Source organism: Phaseolus vulgaris, chromosome 6 (genome assembly GCF_000499845.2).
Source record: "Phaseolus vulgaris cultivar G19833 chromosome 6, P. vulgaris v2.0, whole genome shotgun sequence".
NCBI lineage: Eukaryota > Viridiplantae > Streptophyta > Magnoliopsida > Fabales > Fabaceae > Phaseolus > Phaseolus vulgaris.
This window is the reverse complement of record NC_023754.2, coordinates 16,166,908-16,185,157: the sequence shown is the minus strand read 5'-3', so window position 1 is coordinate 16,185,157 and position 18,250 is coordinate 16,166,908. Positions and strand designations below refer to the sequence as shown.

Below are 18,250 nucleotides of genomic sequence, written 5' to 3'. Positions count from 1 at the left end.
TATTGAACTAAAAATGGCTTAGGTTTTCAAAAACTCACGTTTGACAGATTTTTCATTGGTTGAGTAAATAACAAAAGAAAATAATTTAAAGAAAAGACACACAAATTGGATCTCATAAAATGAAGAATTTATTAATTATTTTATCGTTTGATGAAACTTTAAAGAAAATAATCAATTACATGTAAAGTAAAAATTGATATAGTTTAGGTTTGTTGTTGACCAATGTCAACATGGTCTTGAGAGTTCTTGGTACTCCTCTTGTTGGAAACTCAAATCCATGTCATGACTTCCAAAATGACAGCAATTACAGCCAACGATATGATTATGCCTACATAGCTCTTCTTCCACACATTGTCAGATATGAAATCGATGGTTCCATAGGATTGAAGATTAGAGCGTGAAAAGGAGTGAGCCTTGAGAGTGCCATCTTCAGAAACCAAACCCTCATCCCAAACATGGTTCACCAAAGTCTTGTTGGGAGGAAGTTGAAAAGTCACAAAGATAATGATTCCACCATTTGTGTATGATGTAGAAAGGCTATGAACCGAAAAACTGAGATTGCCCTCTTAGCTTAGTCTCATAACTTGTTATCGACGATGTATATGCTTTGATGGTCCCATTTGATTTATGAACTGCCACGAATGATTGTGAACCCACCATGCCCTTTGAGCTAGGGTTTATGGCCCATGCAACCCAACTTGAGTCCTTTGCGTTGGCCTTGTTGAATGCAACATCAACTACACCTGATGATGGATGGTAGTTCCAATACAACGAGGATTCAAGAACAGGCAAATCCTCACAAGCCGCATACTTGATGTTTGTTGAAAACCTGTATTATTTTAAAATTATAAATATGAGCTTCATTATATATAATTTATATGATAAATATGAAAGTACTCTTTCACCTAATATAAATAAAACACTAATTTGTTAAGTCATCACGTATATATCTTCAAACCCCTTCCATTAAAAAGCATATTTATTTTGCATTTAGAGAACCAAAAATTTAAAAAAAAATATTTTTATGAAAAATTCCACAGATATTCAAGCAAATATAAGAAAAAGATTATGACTTTATGTTTTTTGAAAACATGCTATTCAAGCAAATATAAGCAAAAGATAAGAGTAACCATTGAAAATAGAAAGAAAAAGAAAAGGATGATGCTTTTGAAAACCTGTATGGGTTGCAAGGCAGTGAAGTGATAGGGACAATAATGGCAATTAGAAAAGTGAAGAAGAACACTATATTTTCACTGAAAGTCATAGTAAGAGAAAGGAAAGGAGAACAAAACAATTGCTCTGATTTTTAGCACTGAAGAAACTATTGTCACACACATCTATTTATAGGTTTATAAGATTTGTAAATGAAGATATCTTTATCTTATCTAACTGTTTAAAATATATTTTAAAACAGTTTTTATCTTTTTATGTCCAAATGATAGTTTTTATTTTCTATACTTTTAAAAGATAAGATTTCAAATTCAAAAAAAAAAATTCTGAATTTTTTTTAATTAAAATGTTATTTTGTATTTAATAATTTAATATATATATATATATATATATATATATTAAATTATCTTTTATCTTAAAATTGGAAAAATATTTTTCTTTTATTTTCTATATAAGCTAAAGATAAAATTAAAAATTAAAAAATTATTTTTACTAAAAACTTTATTTTCAATTAAAAAAATATTGTGTGTAATTAAATTTTGTAGGAATATTTAACTGAATATTGTTATGTATCTACCAATCGCATTCATCCATCCAAAAGATAAATTAGTTTTTTTCCTACAATTCTTATTTCTATTGTGTTAGAATTAATGTTTAGTAAACCGAAATTTAAAAAAAGATATACTTTTCTTTTCTATCTATATATAACCAAATCAATGAATAGATAAAATATTCAGTTATATAAATATTGTTATCAAAATATCTTTTGATTTGATATATTGATTTCATATATTTTTATTTTCTTTCTATATATTAATCCAATCATTAATGATCAAATACAAATGACGTAATATTTATCTATATATATATATTTGTTTAATCATTTATATTTATCTTAAGAATACTTAGGTCTTGCATAAACAAGTTTAAATAATTATCATTTAATTTAATGTTTTTTTATAAATAATTTAATTTAAATTTCTATGTCAAATAATTATAAATATAAGACATTATGTTAAATAAAAATTATGATATCTATTATCATATAAACTACTACTAAAAGAATTATGCAAAAACTTATTTTATTTATATAGCTACTTTTTCTTCAAATTATAAATAAATTATATAAGTTTTGTAAAACTAATATTATGATGCAAAAAGAATTTAGAAAATATATTTGAATAATAAAAATTTATTTTGTATATTTTAATTACCATTACAATTTAAATTTATGTGTGTTTTGTAAGGTCCTATTTTAGTTTAGTAAATATTTTTGTGTTAAGAAAATAAGATTTAAAAATCTATTTTATGTTGACTACATACATTAGAATTTTAATTATTTAGTTATTTATGTCTAAAAATTTAGCAATCTCTTTAAACTCTTTTATTCTCTATTTTTTTTAATGTCTCTAGTTTATTCTTTTTTTTTCTTCGGTTAGATTGTGTTTAGTTACAAAGTAGATGTTATTTATAATTATTACGAAGTAGACTTTAAGCCTAACTCAACCCTATAAAACCGGCTAGGGTTGAGGTTTGCACCCACTTATATACAATGAAAGGCTCTAATCTCTAGTCGATGTGGGATCTCCAACACACCCCTCACACCGAGACTGCCAACTCGTGCGTGAGACTATATATTATGGGTGGTCCGATAGCGGCCCGATAGCGGGTGGTCTGATAAGTCCAACAAATACTCACTAGGATAGGCTCGAAAATGGCTCTGATACCATATTACAGTAAATAAAGATGATGAATATTCCTTGCCTGATGTGATGTTTTAATGTAGTGTACGTAATTGTACGTAATCGTAATGAAAAAAAAAGGTTTTGATAAACGTAGAGAAAATTAAATATAAAATAAACTTTTATTCACTTTTATATTAAAGAGTAAAATACATGGTGTATATATAAGAGAAAGATTAAGACCAAACTAAAATAGAAAAGGAAAGTTTGGCCAAAGAAACAAAGCCCAATAAATAGAAAATTAAATATTGTAACAATAATCAATAAAAAAAATTATAGAGTAATTTCATTCTATAAATGATTGTTCTAGTCTTTTGTGAATTGAAGTTTTGAATTCTCAAAACTTTTGTTAGAAGAGATTATGTTTCATCGATATTAACCTTTTATTTGGATTTTGATATGTTGATAATTTTGGAAAATTTACATATAGTATTATATTTTCGTTTTTACATAATGAATAATTTAAAAAAAAATAAAAATGAATAAGTCATATTTTTTATTATTTATTGGAAGAAAAACCTTCGACTTTTTTTTTAATCAAAATCCTGTTTGGGGCAGCATAATTTCTGATTTTTTCTATATATATATATTTTAGTTTTTCAAGTTTTTGGTTTTTCAATTTTATTATTTGATTATTAAATATTTGTTTAAATTAAAATAATAATAGAATTAATTACTTAAACTAAATAAATATTTGTTTAAACTATAATAATAAATTATGTATATTATATTCGAATACAAATAATTTAATACATAATTTAAAAAATAAATAAATAAATTACTTAAACTTATTAAATATTTATTTAAATAATAATAATAAAGTTTCTAAATTATATTTAATTATAATTAAAAATACAATTTTAAAAATAAATAACACAAAAAAATTCAACAAGCAAGATTATTGTACTTAAATTTGGTAATGAATTGGATAGCCATAGTAATTGGAGATGAGATTGAGTTGATGATTTTTTTAATGTAAGGGTTGAGATCTTGAATATTAAATGAAGATACAATTTTTCAGCATAGAATGGTAATTATCTATTGGATTTACGTTCTATGTATTTTTACCAAACATTTGCATACGAAAAAATATGAATGTAATTACTTATATATTATAGATGAAAAAATTTGTATCTAATGTTACTTTCTTTTATTTTGCAAGCCTGGAGATATTCAAAACTTTTTTTTTTCAGATGTGGATATATAATAAAAAAACATTCAAATTTAGATATATATTCAAAAGTTTTCATACTTGGACATATAATCATATAATGTTTCTTTTCTTTTCTTTTATTCTCACGAGATGATGGTGAATCACAACTTTCTTATGACATCTATATATATGACATGAAAAGATAATGAAAACAATTTATGGTTAGCTGATATAAACTGGTTTGACTCTAAACTTTCTCCTAATCATGTAAAACGGTTGGTTTGATTACTAATCATGTCAATATTGATTATCATTACATTATTAGAAAGACTCAAGTGTATACTCAAACTTTTTCTCTCTATATAGTTAAGTCTATCAATTTTCCTATAACACTTTCAATTTGTCTTAAAAAATCTACTTGCCAACATGATATATGAAACATGAAAGGGAACTACTATTTCCCTGCCTTCTAGTTAATGCTTGATAAAGAAATTATGAAACATTTTATTCTATCCATAAATTAATTCTATGGATTGGCTAATAGGTAGACTGCAAACAGTATATCAAACATGAACATAGATCAGCATGACATAAACATTACAAGAAAAAAATTATTTACATATTGATTATTACGTACGAATTCAAATTCAAATCCGTATGCAAAGTGTTACATACAGATATTTGCATACAGATTTAATTCAGTATGTAAATAGACATTACATATGTAAGCAAAAATTGATTACATACGAATTTAATGTAATGTTGGCGTCATGGAGCGGAAATGATTTTCGAAGGATTATATCCGTATATACAGGTATTAAAAAAAATATTATGTTAAAAAGAATTTGATATAATTGGGTAGCTTCTTCATTGCATTCTTTTTGTAGTTTCTTCTCATTTTTTTTGGCTTGTACTCCTCTTTTCGTGCGCGTTTCGCCTTGTTCACCCTTCGAGCTCGTCTGTATTGAAAGGAAATCAAGGTACTGTGAGGCAAATGAATCCAGGTCAAGTTAGTATGATTGAAATGAAATCAAAGAATTATGTTGATATTTGGATTTTGTATGATTGTGTTTGAATAAAAAGAAAACTAAATTAATTATGAATTACTAATCAAATTAGTTATTTTACTTATATTTTTGCATGTCATAACTTTATTTCAATAGCTTACCCTTGCATGTGTTTGTTTGTGTATGGACTGTAATGATTGTACTATGTACACGAGTAAATATTTGTATAGTACAGTGCAAGAGAGACTAGAAGACTTTAGAGTTTTGTTTTGAGCTGTGAATTGTAAATATTTGTACTTTTATAAGTCCTAATCATGTATTAGGAATGTCTTAAAGAAACTTTAAGCTTATGTATAAACATGTAGAATTTGTATTGTAATAATTGGATGTATTTTTTTGGTGTTACACAGTGTTTTTTTGGATGTATTTAAGATTTCTCATAGTGTATTATGTAAAGTTTGATGATATAAATATCCTACAGTAAAACTAAAAGTGCTATTTAGTCTAAATTTACAATCTCATAATTCAATTGTACACAAATATATTAACTCACATGACCTCTTCTCAAAGAAAGTCATAAGTAAAATTAAATTTAGTCTAAATTTACAATCTTATAATTTAATTGTACATAAGTATATTAACTCACACTCCTTTGTTTCTAAACATAAGTAAAATCAAATTAGAAAAATTCTATCTTGCTCTTGTGTTTCCAACGACCAATTTGATGGAGTAAGAAAGAGCTAAGAAAGCACAAAAATCAATAAATAAAAAAACAGAAAGCAAGATGAAAGATTTGCATGATATTTCTTCGCAATCCAATCAAAATTTGCTAGAAAAGTTTAGGGTTTGGAGTTTAGATTTTAATATATTATATGTTTTATTATATATATATTTATAATTATTATATTAAATATATATTAAATTTTTATATTATTAGCTCATTAGTATTTGTATTTATATTATAATAAAATAAATATAATTAATTATTATTATTGAAATAATAAAAATATTAATATTTTTTTTATAAAATAATAATAATAATAAATTTGTTAAAATAATTATTAATAATAAAAATATATAATTTCAATCACACCTATAATATCATTTATAAACTTTCATAAATATTTTCTTCATCTTTCATTCTATTTACTAAAGAAATATAAGTATTATTTAGTATTTAAGAACCAATGCTAGGTAATTGAAATTTTTTCTTCAGTTTCCATTCTATTTACTAAAAAAATATAAGTATTATTTAGTATTTAAGAACCAATGCTAGATAATTAAAATTTTCTATTTAATTTTACATGCACTACAACAATTTTTAGTTTTGTGAAAATATCTTAAATTAAAACATTACATCAATGGTTGATCTAGTTGACTTGGTTTACATTAAAAAAGATAAAAGTACATATATTTAATATGCTTTCACAAATTTAACTATATTTAAATTTTGTATATAATAAACTATTAATTTATTATCATAGTAAAATAATCCAATTTTTTTTATATATTTATAAAATTGAAACATATCAAAATTGATAATTATGAAATATTTTCAAGAAATTTGATATACAATATTCAATAAAGATGATAATTGTGGTGACATTCGATTTTTCCAACTCTCTCAAAACCTGGTGTTAAAGAAAAAAAATAAATATTTGTGTGTAAAAGTAGAAAAAGAAAATATTCACTGCAACCACACCAAACCAAACAGGTCCCCACTTCTCTCTCTTGTTTTTTGTTTTTATTTTTTTCATAATACAACGTCTGCGGCTACATTGGATGCACAATTCCTCAGTTCTGCAACTCTCTTTCTCTCCATCTCCGGTTCATGGCAATCTCAAGGTACCTTTCTTCTGCTTCTTATTTACCTTCCCTTTCATCATCTCTCACCCCTCTCTCTTCTCTCCCACTCTGTTTTTTCCTCTTCACTGTTCCCACAGACCAAACCTTTTCCCCAGTCCTTCTTTCTTGACTCATCTGGGATCACCGTCACCATTTTTACTCAGGGTATGCTATAAAGTTTCAGTCTTTCTATTGGGAACCCCTTTCCTTCTCTCAATTGGAATACCCTTTCGACCTTTTGGCTGATTGTCACCTCTGGAGCAGCCAAAGGCCCTGTTTTTCTCCTGCTGTTGGATTTTTGAGCTCCTGGATCAGTTTTCCTGAAGGGTTTCTCTCTGATCTGTTTGGCGGCACATGTGTTAGTTTGAGGTTTTTGTGGCTGTGGTCAACTTTGGAGCATCTTCAGTTTCTGGAGACAAGGATCGTGCCTCTCTGGAGGCTTGTTAGATTGAAAAAAAGGGGTCAATTAGTGTTCCTTAGATGATGTTTTTCTCTGATTTTAAAGCCCTTTTTAATTTCTGAGGAGATTTTGTCTTTTTTTTTTGTTTGATGTAATTTGGAGGGTATGCGTGCTTAATTAGGGTTTCTGACCTTTTCCCCTCATGAAAAAGTACTTGGTTTTTGAGGATTCTGGTTAGTTTTATGTAGAAGACATATTTTTGTTAACCTGAGTAGGGTTCTTCCTAGTAGTAGGGAGACTGAGGTTGTTCAAAGGTTTTTTGTGTTTGGATGATGGTATGCTGAAAGCTTCTTGCTCTATGTTATGGATTTGTTTGAATATCCTTTTGGACTAGTGAATGCAATGGGTCTGCACCCTTTGCCATTGTTTTGAAATCAAGTGCATATCTGGTGTTCTGTTAACTCCTGCTGGTATTCTCTTTAAGATGGCCGTGAACAATCGCTGTTTTGTGGAATGGAAAGAGCAGTTTGTTTCACAGGAGCGTGGTAATCGTGTTGTTCACTATTACCTGAAGGATGCTGCTGGGGAATCTATCCTTGCAGTGGTGGGTACTGAGAGGAGTGTTAGGCACATGTGCTATGTTGTTGCTGAGGAGTTCCTTGAAATCTGTGGTAAGGATGGTTCCATTCCAACAGGTTTCAAATGGCGATCTAGAAGAGAGGTGGTGGATTGGTTGACATCAACGCTATCAAAGCAGAACCTGCAGGGAGATAGAAGTGGTAAGTTGATACTTCTTTATTTTAACTTGTTGATGTCATTTATAACGTCTTTGATAATTGTATGTCCAATAATAATGTGAGAAATAACATAGGAAATTATGACTTTATGAGCAACAAAGTGATGTAGACTAATGAACAGCTGCATTGTTTTGTAAGGCAATCACATGGATGTGGTTCTATCAATGAACCGATATTTGGTGCCTTTTTCTGTTACAGGAGCGCATATCATATGGATGTGGCTCAAAGAATACTCTTGTTCACTGGAATTTTTCTTTAATATTTTCTTATTCTTCCTTGTATTTGTTCAATGTGAGAATATTTTTTCTACCTATGTACTAGTACTCTCTGTTCATTTTGATAAAACCCCTTCTTTTATCCTTCCAATTTCCAATAATGAAAACAGCAGATGTTCTCAAATAGAAAAAAAAAAGTGAAAGCATTAAGAAATTTAATATCATAGAAGATTGGTGAAGATTTTTTTGGCCTAATCACTTTCAGATTCAGCATCTGTGTGCTAACAGTCTAGTACCTAGGCGCTAACTGGTGTGGAATCATTTTCCAAACATGAAAATTTCCAATCAATCAAAATACACAATCCCATACTTCTATGACAAAAAAGGATAAAGAATCGCTGTTTTCCAATTTTTGCATACAAAGAAGATAACCATCAAAACTAATCATTGTCTATAACACTGCCGAATTCAATTTTCTAACTCGGTTCTTTCAAGAAAAAACAAGATAGAGCAGTATAAACCCATTTTGATGGTGAATAACTCAATATATGATTCTTCGACTAGAAAAAAAGAAATAGACGAGCAAAGCAAAGAGGAAGGGTTTTGAATTCTTTAATCACCTTAAAATTCTAAATACTTGAAGCTTTTTCCTTTCTTTCTCTTCATCAAGCTCTCCCTCCCTTTCTTCTCTTCTTCCCCAGCTGAAAACACTCCTTTTGAGACACACTCATAGTAGTGGCTTTAGTGTAGGGATAAGGATTAAGATAATATTGATAATGTTTCGGTAGAATAAATAATATATGCAATGACAATGTAAAAAGTTCTAATTACAAATTGTCATGTATGGTTTTGCTGACTTTTATAATAGTAATTTTCTTAGAAGTCATACTTGTAATATTTTATTAGTTGGCTGTGTAAAATCTTTTACAATGACAATGGATGCCCATTGAAATCTATTATATTATCCTAGTTACTTTATAACTTGTTACTTTATTCTTCACACTTTCGACTTCAGTACAATTTTCTATATATATGTAAAATAATGTTGATCCATGCAAAAAAGTGCTAGAGATATAATTTGGGGTAATAAAAACTGTAAGTATCATTACAGTGAAGTTGAGAGTTGATCTGTAATGCAGCCGTAAATTCCTGGAAAATGAGATTAAGCTCACCTTTATTCATTTCTGCATTCCAAATAACATTGAAAAAGCTTAGCTTAGAAAAATATGGTGTGTGTTACATGAAGGAGGCCCACCGATGATCTTGTTCATCTTTTTATAACTACTATTTTTTTGAGGTTTATATCTGCTGTCTTGTGTTAATGTTTTTATCTCTTATTTTGTATTTTAAATCACAGTATCACCTGGTCATAACTTGGTAAAAGCTCATGAGACCACAAATGACAGTATCAATGAAATTACCTGTACACAAATAACGGATGATAAGGTATATCCCTTTTTGTCCTCCCGTCCAATATTTTCATTTATATTGTTTCTAGTGAATTTTTTTGACATCTACATACTCCTCTTTCTCAGGACTTTCCTACGAGTAACTCCAAATTATCCAATTCAGACATTGTTTGGTCAGGAGTTGCATGGAGATGTGGCAAACAACTTAAGCATTATCCTGCTTTTTGGAGGAATGGCATCAAAATAGCTGTAAGAGGGCCTTGAACTAAATTCCTTAGCTTACTTGTGTCAAATCCTTGTTTTGTGGTCAACTTCTAATTAGCTTCCCATCATTAATAACCAACGTTTAATCAATTTCTTCCAGTATTGACATGTAAATTCCGTAATGATGTCTGTATTTAGGTGTGCCATTACAGGAAAAATTTTCGACATTGAAATAAATTTTAGTTGCATGATATTTGCTTGATGCCATGCACATTACAGATGCTTGAATTTAGTCAAAGAAGTTTCCTTTCTCTGTGAACATGATATATAAATGGTTTTGTATCTGACATTTACATTCTTCCTGATTTCTAGATTCAATCCTTTGTGTTTGTTATGGGGAAGGGAGAGAATCATTATATTGCTTATGTAGAGGATATGTATGAAGACAGGAGGGGGCAGAAAAAGGTCAAGGTGAGGTGGTTTCACCATAATCAGGAAGTCAAGGGTGTAGTTCCTGTACGAAATCCTCATCCTCGAGAAGTTTTTATCACACCTTATTCTCAAGTTATCAGTGCAGAGTGCGTAGATGGTCCTGCCACAGTCTTGACTCGTGAACACTATGAAAAGTGCATGTCTTTTTTTTCGCCCACTTCGAGGGACAGAACACATTTGTGCTTTAGGCAATTTAGAAGCAACAAAGTAAAGCCCTTTGACTTGAGTAAACTGCGTGGCTACTATGCCCAACCAATTCTTTCTTGCTTGCACCTTGATTCAATTCAGAACCCTGAGAGGCCTGCAGGAGAAAATGAAGACTTGAGTGCAGGTGATGATGTGAAGGTAGGAGCCAAGAGGAGCAGAAGTGATAAGGGGTCTCCTCAGTCTTGGATAAGTCAACAGGGAGTCAGGAAATTGATGAGAAGTAAGCAAATGATGGTATACAAAACCTTCCAGGTTGCAAATTATGCAAGATCAGAAAAAAGATTACTTTCTCGGAAGCAGGTTGAGTGTCAACCTTGGTCTAATCACACATACAAGGTTGATGACAAGATTGAGTTGCTTTGTCAAGATAGTGGCATCAGAGGCTGCTGGTTCAGGTGTACAGTTGTTCAGATAGCTCGGAAACAGTTGAAAGTCCAATACGAAGATGTCCAGGATGAAGATGGAAGTGGAAATCTGGAGGTACAATTAAGCTTTTGAGATATTCTATATTCAATTTTCTGGTCAGTACTTAGTTTGCTTGTAAAGTATATGCATAAATAAAGGGGGCCCCTATTAAAGGTTTTATCATGAACCAGAAATTTAAGGTTATATAGTTTTAGGCTTTTAGCAATTGTTCTGTAATGGGTTTCTGTGTAGAATTAGAGATCATTCTAGTTTAAGTTTAATGTGAATTATTGTATAAACTTAGACTGAATTAACCAAGGATCTATCTAGATGAATCTCATGGGATTAACTAATTGTGCTAGAGATATTTCTATGACAATTTGTTTGACTGCTTTTCTAAGAACTGGCTTTGTAAGCAGAGGAGATTATGTAGGCAGGTTTTATGCACGAATGGATTTTCTAGTGGAGTACAAGAAATTCATTATTTTTATATTAAAAAATTTAGAGGGTAATGGGATGGCCAATAACGACATGGATTGAATGGCAAAGTTATAAATGATACAATTTAAGACGGTAGAAAGATGAAGTTACAGAACCAAATGAAAAGCAGAATATTTCAAAGAAAAGGTCTCGTAGATTCACTTATTGCATACTTTTACAGCACCCACTTTTCAAACTTTTATCTGAATGTTCTCTATATTTTAGGAATGGGTCCCTGCTTTCAAGTTTGCCAGGCCTGATAAACTTGGGATGAGGCATTCTGGCCGCCCCACCATCAGACCTACTCCAACTCTTGAAGAACAAGAACTGACTGTTGAGGTTGGGCATGCAGTTGATGCATGGTGGAGTGACGGCTGGTGGGAGGGGGTTGTAACTAGAATTGATCACTGTGGAGATGACAGTGTTCAAGTATACTTTCCTGGTATGTTGTTTTAATGCCTTTTTGGAGCTTTTTAAATCATTTTATCTTCCGTGTTTTAATAGAAATGTTTTTTTTTTGGTATCAGGAGAATGCCTGCTGATGGAAGTGTGCAAGAAGGATTTAAGAATATCTAGAGATTGGTTAGGGGACAGTTGGATTAACATTAAGGCTAAACCTGAAATAACTACAACTATATTCTTCACAGCTAATAATAGCTTTAACACAAAGCTTTCCGTGTCCCCATCAATGGACAAAGTTGCGGACACTGTTGGTTTTGGTAATTCATGTCATGGTGATACTTTTAGTGAGAAGTGTGATGAACTGGTTATTGAAGACGAGAAACATGTGTCTTGTGAGGGCTTCACTGACAATGAGGTCTGTATCCCGGATAATAAACCCTCTTCAGAAAAAGATACTGAAGCTGATAATATTGAGATACATGGCTGTTGTGATGAACATAACAGTGATGAGCATGAGAAAGTTAACAATGATGATGATAGTATCAAGAATGGTGATAATAATGATAATAAAGATATCAAGGTGTTTGGAACTTCTGGATTGGACCATGAACCTGTAGACCTCATGGAAGTGGCTGTATAAACAAATTTTTTAGAAGTCATGCATAAAGGTATATGGCACTGCTGATTGTAGAGCTATGCCATAATCTCCTAATGTGTTGTAATCTGTCTAAAGTTAGTGTGAGAATGTAAATAGTAGTTACACGGTTATGTGGGGAATCCGATTGATTGTTAACTTAGTAGTTGCCTTCATAGGTGTACAGTGTTGAGTGTAATGTGCAAGTGTGTTGTTATCTTTCCTTCCATTGATTGTATCTGAAAGTAGATTTTTTTCACACGAGACAACTATTGTTGAGTAATTTCAATTGCTATCCAATTAGTTTCATTGATATGAGCCAGTGTATTATAAGATCTTATGTGCATAATATTTTTTTACCCTTGCTTTTGTTCATTCAGACTTGCCAAAAGGTGCTGTAATAATAATAATGTAAGTTTCTTTTCTGAGTGTTGCTTCATGAACAGGAAGTGTGTATCATAAGTTAATGTAGAGAATAGTAAAATGATTCTGATGGGTTAACCAATTGAGCAATTTATAGTTTCTTTATTGGTAAATGAGGGCCACAAAATTCTTCTTTTGCTGATGTGTCCACTGTGTACCATTTGGTGTTGTATAGTGTTTATTACTACTGATGTGACAATGGAGTTCATACTTAAAATGTGTGCATAATTTTTTTATTTGGTAGGCTTTTACTTGTCAAATAGTTTGATGCTCAACACAAGATTGGTTTATTGTGATGGGTTTGAGTTGATTTAGGCTTTGTTTGTATTTGATGTTATTGGGATAACTAGAAATAAGATTTAATTATATAATTTATTGATTTATCAACATATTTTTATTTTAAAATGTTAGAATTAATATATTTTTTACTTAAAATAAACATGAATGTTTTTTTTTCTTTTTTATAAAAAACTTTTATATTAGATATCACTATGCTACTTGACATCTTAGCTAGGCTGATACCTTAAGTAACAACAATCATTTGTCATGAAAAAATATTATTAAAAAAAATACAAAAATAAAGGACTAGACCAAAACTCATGTTAAAAAAACGATACATAGGTAGACTATACCTATTAATAAAGAATTCTAAGAACAGACCAGATGGAAGTCTATTATACCAATGAAAAGATTTTCTATGGATAAATCCTAAATTAGCCAACTTATCAGCACACACATTCCCTTCACGGAAAATATGAGTAACTTTAAACCTGATTTTTCCACAGTAATTAAGACAAGTATTCTATCGATTACGAAACATTCAAGGAACATTTGTCCTAGCAGTAAACGCAGCACAAACCAAGGTAGAGTCACATTCCAGCCAAACATTAGTAAGACCCAACTTTTGAGCTTTCTCCAAAGCATATATAACTCCATAAAATTCAGCAACCAAAGCAGTCTGAACGTCAAGAAACGCAGAGAAAGCTCCAATAAACTCCCCCATACTCCCATGGAAAATACTTCCACAAGCAACAAGACCTGGATAACCCCTAGTAGCCCCATTAGTGTTAATTTTAACCCAGCCCGGTGAAGAAAACTCTCATCTAACAGGAAGAGGACGTAGAACTTTACCAGTACGAGTGTGTTAATACAAAAAAACTTGAACACATTGAAATCGAACATATTATTCTTCATTGAAGCTTTAGACGAATTACTCACTAGACAAGTTAAATCTTTAATAATCAAAATAGTCCTAGAAACCTCAATCTTATCCTGAAAACGAGCATAATTCCTTATATATCATATCATCCAAATAGAAAAAGTTATCACAGCTAGCTTAACCAATTTAACCAACGGACTACCATCACTCTTAATAAAAGAAAGAAGATCATCCTTATTAAAAAAAAAAAACATGAATGTTTACATTTACAGGTTTATATATTTGTGTTTAACTTTTTTTAATTAAAGAAAAAAATCCATAATTATTTTGATAGAACTAATATTATGACGTAAAAAAAATAATTAATAATACATATTGCAAATATTTTCACACATTTTAATTTTTAATCTCTTTTGTGCAAATTGGTGAAGACAAACGCAAACAATATCTACCATTTATCTGCTCGCGAGTACAATTAACTCATCCAAACACAAACACGTAAGGAGAATGAAATTGGACTATTATTTTGTGGTGAAGATTCTTGCATATAGCAAAAACATACGCTTATGATGAATGTCTCCATGGAATTTGGAATTTGGAAGGTATAACATATTTGACTATTTTCACATTTTTCAACAGGATATTAGTCTCAAAATGTATATTTAATTTTTTTAATAATAATGTAAACATTATAATATCTTATTTAAATTAGGAATTTAAAATTTAAAACAAATTGAACTAATTTATCTAAATAAAATATAAACAATTTTAAAAAAGAATTCAAAATTTAAATGTCTTATGTTATTTTTTTAAAAAAATTTGAAGTTTTCAATCCAAATGTATTATAGAGATTCTTGCAAGTGTAAAAATGCTTAAATAATTAAATACTACAAGAATTGTAGGTATAAATCTACCAAATCTTTGGCTGTGTGTTATTAAGTTTTTGAAATTTAAATTTAAATTTCTTTGATTAATTTTTTTTTAAATGTTTTTTATAAATTAGTTCAATTTTTATTAAATTTCAAATTCTTAATTTAGATAGAATAGTTTAACTTATATTATAATTTAAAAAATAGGTATATATTTAAAAAATAGGTATATTATAATGACAAGATATTTTTTATAAGAACATTTATATAACTGAATATGTATCTATTTGATATTTATGATTTGACTAAATTATAAATAAAAAAAGTATATCACGTAAATAATAAGGTCATTCTAATCTTAAACTAACCAGTTTTTAATGTTGGTTTACTAAAATTAACTAATAAGGATTTAGGAAAAAAAGTTAACTTACGTTTTATATAGATAAATTTAATTTATATATTTATATTTTTATGATTATTTTATTTTTAATTAACATTTTATTTAGTATTTATATTTTAGGTTAGATTAGATAATATTATTGAATTTTTTTAAAATTAATATTTTTCTTGAAAAATTTCTCTTTTTCAAATTAAATAAATTTTATATTTTTTTAAAAATGTAAAATTTACATCAAATTATGCACTATTTAACATAAACGTAATACTTTTTAATATCAAAAGAATTTATGTAAAACAATATATAATTCGTCGTAAATATTTATTTTTTTATCTTTTAGTGTAAATTTATCACTTGTATTAAGTAGAATTTTTAAAAAGTATAGTGGTTGGAAATCGTATTCTTGATCCGATTGTATTACAGGCAGAGGATCATACAGATTTTGATAAAAATCCTTGATACTAATATATAACAGTCTCTTTTAATTTTCCCTTTTGATGATTATTTTGAGAACCAGATATTGTTCAAAATTAGATTTTTAAATATATGAAATGAATATATCAAATATACATTTTCAAATGAAAATATATTTTGATAACAACATTTATATAACTAATATTTTATCTATTCAATGATTTGGTTAATATATAGATAGAAAAGAAAAGTATATCACATATAAATGATATAAAATAAGGTTAATAACCATCTTTTTTTAAATTACGGTTTACTAAACACTAATTCTAGCACAATTTTGTAGAAATAAGAGAATTGTAGGAAAAAAACTAATTTATCTTTTGGATGGATGAATGCCAATGGTATATATATATATATATAACAATATTCAGTTAAATATTTCTACAAATTTAATTACACACACAACAATCTTTTAAGATAAAAGAAAAATATTTTTCCACTTTTAAGATAATAAAAATAATATTAAATTATTAAATAAAAAATAAAATTTTAATTAAATTAAACATATTTTAGTAAAACATTTTTTTGAATTTGAAATCTTATCTTTTAATATAGAAAATAAAAAGATAAAAACTGTTTTAAAAGATATTTGAAGGTTAGATAAGATAAAGATATATTTATTTATAAATCTTATAAACCTATAAATAGATGTGTGTGACAATAGTTTCTTCAGTGCTAAAAATCAGAGCAATTGTTTTGTTCTCCTTTCCTTTCTCTTACTATGACTTTCAGTGCAAATATAGTGTTCTTCTTCACTTTTCTAATTGCCATTATTGTCCCTGTCACTTCACAGCCATGCAACTCATACAGGTTTTCAATTTTTTTTTTCTTTCTATTTTCAATGGTTACTCTTATCTTTTGCTTATATTTGCGTGAATAGCATGTTTTCAAAAAAACATAAAGTCTTTTTCTTATATTTGCTTGAATATCTGTGGAAGGTCAATTTTGTGAATGTAAATACAAAATAATCTCAATTAATTTTTCATAATTTTTTTTTTAATTTCTGGGGCAATATAAATATGCTTTTTAATGAAAGGGGTTTGAAGATATATACTTGATGACTTAACAAATTAGTGTTTTATTTATATTAGGTGAAAGGGTACTTTGATATTTATCCTATAAATTATATATAATGAAGCTCATATTTATAATTTTAAAATAATACAGGTTTTCAAAAAACATCAAGTATGCGGCTTGTGAGGATTTGCCTGTTCTTGAATCCTCGTTGCATTGGAACTACCATCCATCATCAGGTGTAGTTGATGTTGCATTCAACAAGGTCAACGCAAAGGACTCAAGTTGGGTTGCATGGGCCATAAACCCTACCTCAAAGGGCATGGTGGGTTCACAATCATTCGTGGCAGTTCATAAATCAAATGGGACCATCAAAGCATATACATCACCGATAACGAGTTATGGGACTAAGCTACAAGAGGACAATCTCAGTTTTTCGGTTCATAGCCTTTCTACATCATACACAAATGGTGGCATCATTATCTTTGCGACTTTTCAACTTCCTCCCAACAAGACTTTGGTGAACCATGTTTGGGATGAGGGTTTGGTTTCTGAAGATGGCACTCTCAAGGCTCACTCCTTTTCACGCTCTAATCTTCAATCCTATGGAACCATCGATTTCATATCTGGCAAGGTTTCTAAATCTGATGGAGATGTCAACTCACAAACCATATTGAGAAATGTAAGAAATTTGAACTTCATGATATTTTTTAGAGAAAGTATATATTTTGACCTTGTGAATTATGCAGGTTCATGGAGTTTTGAATACCGTGAGTTGGGGAATAATGATGCCGATTGGAGTGATAATGGGTCGTTACTTGAAGGTGTTGGAAGGTTTGGGTAGCACTTGGTTTCACTCGCATCGAGCATGCCAATCATTGGCCTTCTTGATTAACATTGTTGGCTTTGGGACTGGTTTGTATATTGGAAGCCACTCAGGGGTTCATCATGCTCCTCATCGATGTGTTGGAATTACTCTAATGTGTCTTGCATGTGCACAAGTTCTTGTTGCGGTGTGTTTGAGGCCTAAGAAGGATCATAAGTATAGAATATTTTGGAACATTTTTCATTACATAGTTGGTTATGCAACTATTGCATTGGCCATATGGAACAACTTGAAAGGTTTTGACATTCTCAATGTTGGCAATGTGTGGAAGAAGAGCTATGTGGGCATAATCATATCGTTGGCTGGAATTGCTGTCATTTTGGAAGTCATGACATGGATTTGGGTTTGCAACAAGAGGAGGGCCAAGAACTCTCAAGTACCATGTTGACATTGGTCAACAACAGACCTAAACTATATCAATCTTTATTTTACATGTAATTGATTTTTTTCTTTAAAGTTTCATCAT

At 29.3% G+C, this 18,250-nt stretch overlaps 3 protein-coding genes across 4 annotated transcripts; 2 read left to right on the top strand and 1 right to left on the bottom strand.

Moving 5' to 3' along the window:
• Positions 1-269: 269 nt before the first annotated feature.
• On the bottom strand, positions 270-1,264 carry LOC137833462 (cytochrome b561 and DOMON domain-containing protein At5g47530-like). The gene is made up of 3 exons (XM_068641809.1): positions 1,176-1,264; positions 658-829; positions 270-470 (listed from the first exon to the last, which is right to left on the bottom strand). The coding sequence occupies exons 1-3, from the start codon at positions 1,262-1,264 to the stop codon at positions 270-272; spliced, it is 462 nt and encodes a 153-aa protein (XP_068497910.1).
• Positions 1,265-6,755: 5,491 nt separating this feature from the next.
• On the top strand, positions 6,756-12,877 carry LOC137831340 (uncharacterized). 2 transcript variants are annotated; one of them, XM_068638981.1, is made up of 7 exons: positions 6,756-6,917; positions 7,082-8,096; positions 9,687-9,775; positions 9,865-9,987; positions 10,315-11,121; positions 11,752-11,968; positions 12,054-12,877. In XM_068638981.1, the coding sequence occupies exons 2-7, from the start codon at positions 7,715-7,717 to the stop codon at positions 12,566-12,568; spliced, it is 2,133 nt and encodes a 710-aa protein (XP_068495082.1). In that variant the 5' UTR covers positions 6,756-6,917; positions 7,082-7,714; the 3' UTR covers positions 12,569-12,877. The 2 variants fall into 2 exon arrangements, with proteins under 2 accessions (XP_068495082.1, XP_068495081.1); XM_068638980.1 differs by having other exon boundaries at positions 6,764-6,917; positions 7,802-8,096.
• Positions 12,878-16,605: 3,728 nt separating this feature from the next.
• Positions 16,606-18,172, top strand: LOC137833461 (cytochrome b561 and DOMON domain-containing protein At5g47530-like). The gene is made up of 3 exons (XM_068641808.1): positions 16,606-16,694; positions 17,052-17,580; positions 17,648-18,172. Exons 1-3 carry the CDS (start codon positions 16,606-16,608, stop codon positions 18,170-18,172), a joined length of 1,143 nt encoding a protein of 380 aa, XP_068497909.1.
• The last annotated feature ends 78 nt before the right edge of the window (positions 18,173-18,250 follow it).

Bases quoted from the DNA above. Each gene is read 5' to 3' on its own strand.
- LOC137831340 (XM_068638981.1), top strand. From the start codon at position 7,715: ATGCAATGGGTCTGCACCCTTTGCCATTGTTTTGAAATCAAGTGCATA. The intron at 9,776-9,864 runs GTATATCCCTTT...CCTCTTTCTCAG, and splicing joins CACAAATAACGGATGATAAG to GACTTTCCTACGAGTAACTC. The intron at 9,988-10,314 runs GTAAGAGGGCCT...CCTGATTTCTAG, and splicing joins GGAATGGCATCAAAATAGCT to ATTCAATCCTTTGTGTTTGT.
- LOC137833462 (XM_068641809.1), bottom strand. From the start codon at position 1,264: ATGACTTTCAGTGAAAATATAGTGTTCTTCTTCACTTTTCTAATTGCC. The intron at 830-1,175 runs GTTTTCAAAAGC...AAAATAATACAG, and splicing joins CTGCCTTGCAACCCATACAG to GTTTTCAACAAACATCAAGT. The intron at 471-657 runs GTGGGTTCACAA...CCTCCCAACAAG, and splicing joins ACCCTAGCTCAAAGGGCATG to ACTTTGGTGAACCATGTTTG.
- LOC137833461 (XM_068641808.1), top strand. From the start codon at position 16,606: ATGACTTTCAGTGCAAATATAGTGTTCTTCTTCACTTTTCTAATTGCC. The intron at 16,695-17,051 runs GTTTTCAATTTT...AAAATAATACAG, and splicing joins CAGCCATGCAACTCATACAG to GTTTTCAAAAAACATCAAGT. The intron at 17,581-17,647 runs GTAAGAAATTTG...TGAATTATGCAG, and splicing joins CACAAACCATATTGAGAAAT to GTTCATGGAGTTTTGAATAC.